Source organism: Maylandia zebra, linkage group LG12, assembly GCF_041146795.1.
Source record: "Maylandia zebra isolate NMK-2024a linkage group LG12, Mzebra_GT3a, whole genome shotgun sequence".
NCBI lineage: Eukaryota > Metazoa > Chordata > Actinopteri > Cichliformes > Cichlidae > Maylandia > Maylandia zebra.
The window spans coordinates 10210587-10219398 of record NC_135178.1 but is presented as its reverse complement, the minus strand read 5'-3'; the positions used below and the strand labels follow the sequence as shown (position 1 = coordinate 10219398).

Sequence of the window (8812 nt, the reverse complement as noted above, 5' to 3'; positions counted from 1 at the left end):
ATAAAAACTCAAAACTAAACTTTAGAAAGAAAGGAAAACTAGCTCAAAATATGTTGCACTTGGGCAAACAGAGCTTGCTCCTTACTGTCATTTATAAACTAAGATGCAGCCAGTTCAATAAAAACCATCAATCTGCTGCCAGCAGGACGAGTTAGAGGCTCAATCCTGAGGAGACGACTAACGTAAATTTTCCTTGAAGTCGATAAAGTGGTTTTCGAGGTCAGGAAAGTGGTTAGGAGTAGGAGGTCGGAGGTACTTTTGGAACGCACCCGTGGAGTTGGCAGTAACACGCCTTCAACCGCGGAAGAAGACGAAGAAGAAGTGGCAGCTTGTAGGACAACTTTCTACTTCCCGGTCCTCCCAGCTGGGAAACATGTTCCGTGTGGGATCACGGGGACCCGGGCTGAGGGGCCTGCTATCGGACGCGTTAGGGAAATAAAGAGAGTTTTAGACCATGCGGGCAACTTTAATCCGGAGGCTGGTGAAGTTACTCAGTGCTGCCGCTGTGCTGGCCCTGACTGCGCATATCTTAGCGAGCTCACTGAGTAAACAGACGCCAGAGCCCAGCCCGCTTCCCCCGGAGGAGTACCGTCTCGTAGACCCTCAGACATACCGCTACCTCCTCAATCAGCCCAGTGTTTGCAGGCACAGGAGCCCCTTCCTAGTGTTCATGGTGCCCGTGGGGGCTGAGGACGCTGCGGCACGGGAGGCCATCAGGAAAACGTGGAGCGCCTCTGGCCGGGACACCCTCACTCTTTTCTTTGTGGGGATCCCACAGAGGCCACAGATGTCGGCCCTCCAGCAGAAACTGGAGGAGGAGAGCAGGCAGCATGCAGACATCGTCCAGATGAACTTTGTGGATAATTACCACAATCTGACAATCAAAACCATGATGATGATGAGGTGGCTGGCTACTTACTGCCCCGGTGCGTCCTACGCCATGAAGGTGGATGCAGACATCTTCGTTAATGTCTTTTACCTGATCCAGTGGCTGAGGAACTCCCCCAAGGAGAACTTTATCACAGGGTCGGTGATCCAGGATGGCAGGCCACGGCGGGAGCCCAACAGCAAGTGGTACGTGTCAGAGGAGCTATATTCAGAGGAGAGCTTCCCCTCCTACGTGTCTGGAGCCGGTTACGTGTTCTCCGCTGACCTGGCAGCCAGGATCTCCTGGGCCTCCAGGTTTGTGCGGGTCATCCCTTTGGAGGATGTCTATGTGGGCTTGTGCTTGCGGATGCTGGGTGTCAGGCCTGTGTACGCCTACAGCCTGCCGTTCTTCAGAAGCCTGTTCGAAATCAAAAACCTGAAGTACGACAGGTGCACCTTCGCCAAGTTGATCATTGTTAATGGCTTTAAGGCACCAAAGCTGCTGAGGGTTTGGCAGGACTTTGCCAAAAGCCACGAAAGATGCTGATCACATTTACCTGGTGCCTTACCAGGCAATTCTAAGAGAGTAAGTCTGCTGCAAAGGAAAGAAGGCCAGCTGATACACAGAGGTTAGGGTGGCAAACAGCATCAGCTGATCAGTCTATCAACAGAAAAATATCTTCTTGAAAACCTTTCAGGTCTTAGTTTAGACTCATCCTCATCAGTCTCCTTACTCAATACTGAATATTTGGCTTTTCATAAACAGAATTATAGCAGATATGTTTTCAAATCTACTAATAAAAAGAAAAATAGGAACATTTTTGTATTAACACTCAACTCAAAAGTTGATCAAGTACTCATTTAGGCTATAAAAAACCCTTTTGTGATAAGTTAAGTGTTTAATTTATTTCTGTGCCAAAAGTTTGGCGGTTCCACCTTGTCAAATGTGACACTTTGATATTTCCTTTTTGTCATAAATTACACTAAACTCAATCAGATGAGTTGCTGAAGAATATGATCGCTGTAGGGAAAGTGAGAATGAAAATGGTTGTTGCCTTAAATTTTAAAACTGATGAGGAAAGAAAGTATGTTGAAAAGTTGCTCAACTCAGACATGTCAGTAACATCAAAGATCAGATGTGCCTAAACACTGATCAGAATAAAACCCTGCCAGTGAGTACTGATCTACCTCCTTGGGCTAAGGCCACGTTAAGACACAGCTTTAAACCTTAGCTTCAGTTAGTAAGTCACACATTCATTTAAAAAATGACTTGCCACCTTTTTTACTTTGTGATATTATTTTTTGACCCAAAAAATAATCAAAGAGTTAAAAATGTGACCGAATTTTCTGTTTGACTCATCAGTGGGCTTAACATCTATGTTACAGTCCCTTCCTTGAGCAATCAACAGTTCTGTGATCTTTGAAAGAAAATGTGTATTCACTGCAGTGCTTCAGCTTCTTTTACTGCTCCTAGCCTATGCCAAAGAAGTGCTTTTATACCAAAGGTTCTTTGAAAGTATTCTCCTGTTAGTGCCTGATGGGTTTAGGGTCTATGTGTACGTGGAGTCACAAAACCCAGCACAACACAGTACTTTTTGCTTCCTGTTTGAATTGGCGACAGGAAGTTATGGTAAGTCGCTCAGTTAAGACTCATGGATGCCCCCTCCTCTGAAGCAGTTTGCCCTTTTTAGAGTTCAGCAGCAAAAAAACAAAACAAAACACAGCATTTCAAGAGAGCAAAGCTGCACTGACACACACATTTCTAAAGCAAAGCGTTCGGTGACTAGTCATGTGTTGTCTGAATTAACATTTTGTTTTTGTGTGTTTGTCAGATTTAGATTAAGATCAAATCACGGTCCTCAGACCTGCACCGTGACGTTTGTTTGTACTGCAGAGAAAAATACCAAAGATACCTCACCAGTGGCTCGTGCACTGCACTTTAAGACGGGTTTGTTGGAATGATTCTCGATGTGTTAAACAAAAATGTCTAAATTGCACTGATTACTTTATACTGCAATCAAGCTATGTGTATCCCGCAGCTTTTTTTGTCAGGGTCCCGTTTACTCATGCATAGTAGTCATACATGACGAACCAGCAGGTGGCAGTAGCGACTTGAAGATGAGAAATCAGGTTTACTGCTGGTGATTTATTGTGATAACTGTAGGGTGTTGCAGGGATAAAATGGTACCTGTGAGTTGGTTCAATATAATTTTTGCCTGTCAAACAGGAAGCCTGATCATCCCTGTTTAATATTACTGCTGCTGCTCCTTTGGAGGCTCCTTTGCCAACCTTGACAAATGCTGTTTCTATTTAGCGTGTATAATTTTTATATAAATAAAAGTTTTGGAAAATGTGGAGTGGGGTGTTTGAGATGTTATGTGTGTTAAATAGTGGAGGAATTTTTCCATTTTTGTTATATTATTGTGCAATAATTTTAAATGTATCCTTGTTTAACCCTATTGGATTTGTTTTGGCCATAATTTATTATTCTGACAAAATATGAATTGAATGTGATTTATTGCAATTCAGAATTATAACAAGCCATTTGGTGAATAGATTACATGGGCCATCACCTGGAGGCTGGACGCTGGCGGTGATGAAGATGGTGGCTCCAGTGACTATGGGGTGCTTTTGAGGAGGGCTGATCAAATGAGAATCTGAAAGACAGAAGAGCACAGAGAATGGAGGCTTATTGGCTCAGAGAAGAGGGGAAAGAAGTTGATTGGACAAGAGCAGAGATATCAGCATTGAGTCTGACAGTATGGGGAAGTGGAAGTGATCTAAAGAACAGACACACAGCTAGATTAATGTTCTGGTTCTTATATAGCACATTTCTATTTAATTTCAGCACTCAAAGTGCTTTCACGTCACTCACACACACAACATTTATCTAACATTTAAACACGTTCTGGTGGATGCATCAGGGGCAACTCAGGGTTCGTATCGACAGGAAGCACCAGAGATCAGTTCCCTAATCTTTGGACTGCTACATGAACTGCTTTACTGCCTGAGCCACAGCCACCTGAGATGTGTGATTACAGTTGTTCCCTATTGAACCTGTGTAGCAGCTTCATTTATTAAACATCCATTGTATTCAGTTTTCTCTTTTTCTCTTTTTGCTGTAACTAAAGAATTTCTGAATCTGTGTTACCCAGTAATTAAATGCGTAAATCTTTATATTTATGGCATTTTGAACGAGTTTAAAAAGTCACTACAAGTAGGTCTGAAGTTCTTTGGCACATTGTTGGCAATGGGTAAAATGTAAATAAAAAGAAAATTCAGTGTCTTCTGAATCTATTATATAAGATTCAGATATATTTGTCAGAAAACCACATGAAGTTTGAGGAAAGTGTCATGTAGACAACAGCATCTTTCATCTTCAGAGAAGTCACGTTACAGTCAGTGTTGTTTCAACCGTATCCTTAAATGCATCTTATTCAGCCAAGCATGCAGCGACACACGCAAGCACCAGTGTGGACAGAAGCACATGGCTACAACATCGCCTTCCTTACCAGTGCACCTCACTGCAATTCCTCTCAAAAGAAAAACACGTTGGGGTATTTTCTATGGTGCTTCAATGGGGAATAAAGCATAGGTAGCACTGAAAATCCAGCCTGGAGAGATTGAGAGCGCAGATGAAGATGGAAGTACCCAACAGTAGGAAAGCAGCAGGAAGAAGCTGAGAGTGAGAATGAGGAACTTGCTGGTGGTAAAAATAGAAGCACTGAAGCAGAATTAAAGCAGGATGTTTGATCGCTTCATTTATAGCTGGAATGTACTGCTGCTGGCAGACCTCTGTGAAAACAACCAGTGTGATGTGGAAAAAACTTCAAATGTTATGTATTGTAATGATTTTACAGATAATCCTAGAGGTGTCTGTAACTGTAATATTTCTAGCAACACTTTAACACATCAGAACGGGGCATCCTGTCCTGTCTGATTAGACGATAATGTCACTTTTTGATGTATATTTTATGCAGGTTTTGATTGGTTGTGATTCAAGGTGTGGCCTGTGAAATTTTTGAGATTTCCACGAATTAAAAATTGGGCATAAACACAGCTGCAGTTTAGACCCACTGAGGGCTCTGTACACTGCTCAAGGTGCAGACAACAAAATTTAACAGGTTCTCAACCACTCCACCAATTTTTATTCAAATCAGAAAGGTCGTTGTTGTAGCACGTACAGATGGACAAACAAATGGGAAATACAGCAACACCCCTGGTTGAAGTAAAGGAAAAAAAAATCTCATGTTAGATAAGTAAACAAGAGAAAAAAAATGCAATTAGCATTTGATGCTGTGTAATGACTGGAGTGCTGACTGATGATTGCAACAGCACCGGTGAGTGGGCTCAGAAATGGACAGCTGAGTCTCCATGATTCACCAGCATGGCTGATTGTCAGCAGATGGCAGCCTCACAGCAAACCTGCAACACCCACAGCAGCCTCGCAGCTGACAGTCTGCATGTATTTTTTTTCCCTTCTGAGCTGGCAGTAAACCAAACGCATCGCTCACAGGGAGAAGACGGTGCCAGTGTTTCTTTCAAGAAGCTCGACACACCTCTTGTGAACACACAGATATTCGTCAGCTTCTGGGCGACACGCCTGTGTGCAAGCTGACCTTTAAACTTTAAGGTAGACACAGTTTTTCATAAAGACTACATCAGATAGTTTTCAACAAGCTTAAAAGTCAGTATTTGGTACGATCACCTTTATTCTTTATCACAGTCTAAACTCTCTTAGGCAAGCTCTCCTGTAATGTCTTTAAGTAGTCTTCAGGAATAGTTCTCCAGGCTTCTTGAAGGACAATCAGAGCTCTTCTTTGGATGTTTCTGCTTTTTGTTGCGTTCACACAGCTTCAATAATGTCTGAGCTCCGGGAAGGCCAACCCATGACTGATAGTGTTCCACTATGTATTTTCCTATCTAGTTATTGGAAATCAGATGTTTTCCAGATGATATCACATAGTAGATCAAAAGATTGTTTTCTTCATCCCTAATTCAATCAAATTGAACAAGATCTCCAACACCACAGACTGAAATGCAGCCCCAAAATCTGACAGAGCAGCCACTGCGTTGTACAGATGGCTGTAAACACTTTATCCTGAGCTTACATATCCATAACAGTTTGAAAAAAAATCACATTTGGATTCATCACTCCATGAAAACATATGGCTTCTTGACAGTCACCTTTCCACTGACACCATTACTGATGAGGCTTGGTGAACACTAGACGAATCAGCTGAAGGTCCAAATGCATCCCTCGGTCCGGTGTCAGGTTTTTGCTTTTGCTCTTTTGTAAGCACAGGCCTTTAGATACTGTTCTTCTGCTGTAGGTGTTTTTTTAGGCTTGCCACTTCTTCTTTTGTCCTCCAGTTGACTTTGACTGTGCACCACGATGACATATGCCAGGCTTTCAGTTAATAGCTCTTTTGGAATTACCCTTTTTTTTGGAAATACTATTTTATGTCTGTCAGACTGCGTGGCATTTATTTTAAATAAACAAATTGGAAAAAAATATCAAACTATCTAGATGTACATGCTGTTAAAAGTGGAACTTTTTACGGTGTAAATATAACATATTCACTGCGTTGCTTTGCTGTGGTGGGGACCTGGTCTTGCGTTTTGAAGCTGGCATTATGTAATTTGAAATGTAAATCAGACTAAAGGGACTAACAGGACTACCCTGTAGGGATTCCATTTTGAGATAATATGTCAATAAATAATTTTCTGGTGCTATCAAGTATGTTAATCCACAAATTATGTTGCTAATTACCTTGATTGATAGTGACAGAAAAGGGTTAGCCTAAATGATCCTGTATTGTTGTGTTACCCTTGTCATATACAGACCCCCGCGCCCCTACGTCCATTTTTCGTTTATTTGTGCGCGGTCTGCTCCAATCTATTCATTTCCCACACTGACTGAGTGGGAGTTTATGCTCTGAGCCAGTGCTCAGCATTGTTCAAAACACTCCCACCTCTGTGCTGTATCTAGATACTTCTCATCAGTACGAACAGCTGTGACAGCACTGTATCCTTTATAGTCAGTATTGTTGTGAAGACTCAGCACAGGCTTGCAGGGCCCTTGAAGTACAATAGTTGCCCTCTAACAATACATTTAAATCCAGTGTGTCATAAAGCCTGTAAAAAACAAAAATCGCCACTGTATGTGAAAATGTTCATCATTTCCTCAGTATCCTCCCGACATCAACACAGACTCTTTGAGGCTGTCTCCCTGCCTGCCCGCGCTGGCCGGCCTCCTCTCCTCGTGGGTGGAGTTTCATCCACCGACGTGCTGGTGAAGCTGGTTCCTAAGACAACACATGAAACATGCATTTGCATTAGCGAGGCTCGTTTCAACACCGACGCCGTGAGCTGACTTTACCACCCGCTCTCTGTGAAGAAAGCTACCAAAACAACCGCGACTTCCTGCACACACAGCGAAGTAGAGCGGATATATGATGCCAAGTATTTCAGCGACACTTTAAAGCAGATCTGCACATCGACGCTGGGACTCAGTCTATGTAAGTGCTGGACGATTTAACAGAAAGTGGGTTATGTTAAACGGTTAAAACTAAAGTCTGTCTGCCACTAGGCGCGAAATGCTCAGCACCATCCGAACTTAATATTGACTACAATGGAAAACACCAAACTGTGATAGTGCCCACTGGTTTCACCCAGGGGTAGTCATTCATAGTGCGGTCCCCAGAAACTCTGAAGAGGGGCCATTTTTTTTTTTTTTTAACTTAAAGTCAGATAGAAGAGAGAAAAAGGAAACGTGCTTTGTGGTTAGGTGTGCACATCCTTAAAGCTGTCTTAACAGATATTTACAGTTTAGCAACAGGACTAATTATAATGTGTGATATCAAATTTGTTTAGCATGATCCATTTAAAAGTGTCACCTCAGCTTTCTAAGCTGAGAAATGAAACCAGTGACAAAGTTCCAAAAAGCTGCAGTTCCTCTAATGTCCACTTGACTTTGACTCTAAAAATGAGTCAATCCCCATAGAATCTTATTTCAAAGTGGCCACTTTAAACAGGATTCAAACACATGCGTGTAACATGGTACAAAAAATGTTGGCCATTATGGATAGTTTTCATTTTTATGGCAACTCTTTAACGAGTGAATTCTGCTAAGTGAAGCTGCTAAAGTGGATGTCTCTGCTGTGTTTGAGCTGTTGTTCTCTGACAAATGATACGGCCTAGTGTGAGGTACTGACCATTCAACTGCACTTGTACAGTTTATGGATGCTGCTTGTTACTCAAGCTTGCTAGCGTTAGCTGCTAATTTTTACACTGGTCAAAATATTGATATTCCAATTAAAGTACAGAATTCAAAATCAAGGTTAATGTTTTTGCTTTTTAAGGTTTATAACTCTCCTGGAAAGAAAAAAAAAATCACTCACTGATAAGGAAGGATCACAGGTCACATGGGTTGTGAACCACTGTGACAGTGGTGTTAATTCAGCATCATGAATAATAATAATCATAAACAGGAAGGTTTGTATGTCTTTTTGTGCAAAGGCACTGATTTTGTTTCTTTAGCAGTTTTTAACCATAATGCATGAAGTAACAGCTGTCTCGTAGTTCAGTGTCCTGTCTGTCAATCAGTGTTTGTGTTATTGTTGAGTGTTGCTTGCTTGCTTGTTTTTCTCTTGTCTTGTCTTTGTAAAAAGCTGTGTGTGTGCATGTGTGTGTGTGTGTGTGTGTGTGTGCTTTTTGACTGTGGTTCCTCCTCAGTTTCTGCAGAAGCTTCTGGATTTGTTCCACTACAAGATGCACATGAATAGCTTATTAAATCAGTGGAGTAAGTATTAAGATTTTTAATGAATTTTCATTCCATTTTCATGTAGTTTGCCAATGGATTGTAAATGCAACGACTCCAAAGCAATCTGACAGTGAACTGAGAAATCACAACTTTATCGCTCGTCTCGAGCTGTGATGTGTT

General features: G+C 41.9%; 2 protein-coding genes across 5 annotated transcripts in view; both read left to right on the top strand.

The window, feature by feature from the left end:
* Window positions 1–278: 278 nt before the first annotated feature.
* b3galt8 (beta-1,3-galactosyltransferase 8) lies at window positions 279–4103 on the top strand. 3 transcript variants are annotated; one of them, XM_076890672.1, is made up of 2 exons: window positions 279–1182; window positions 3424–4103. In XM_076890672.1, exons 1-2 carry the CDS (start codon window positions 455–457, stop codon window positions 3500–3502), a joined length of 807 nt encoding a protein of 268 aa, XP_076746787.1. In that variant the 5' UTR covers window positions 279–454; the 3' UTR covers window positions 3503–4103. The 3 variants fall into 3 exon arrangements, with proteins under 3 accessions (XP_076746787.1, XP_004565881.2, XP_076746786.1); XM_004565824.2 differs by lacking the exon at window positions 3424–4103 and adding an exon at window positions 2700–3326 and having other exon boundaries at window positions 280–1182; XM_076890671.1 differs by lacking the exon at window positions 3424–4103 and having other exon boundaries at window positions 280–3326.
* Window positions 4104–7079: 2976 nt separating this feature from the next.
* zgc:162952 (PKc_LIMK_like_unk domain-containing protein) overlaps window positions 7080–8812 on the top strand; it is a 28585-nt gene continuing 26852 nt past the window's right edge. The window contains exons 1-2 of one of the 2 annotated variants that reach the window (XM_004565822.5): window positions 7080–7388; window positions 8605–8671. In XM_004565822.5, the coding sequence (XP_004565879.1) occupies window positions 8641–8671 (31 nt within the window). In that variant the 5' untranslated portion in view covers window positions 7080–7388; window positions 8605–8640. The remainder of the gene's footprint in view (window positions 7389–8604; window positions 8672–8812) is intronic. The other variant, XM_012923151.5, reaches the window with a different exon arrangement.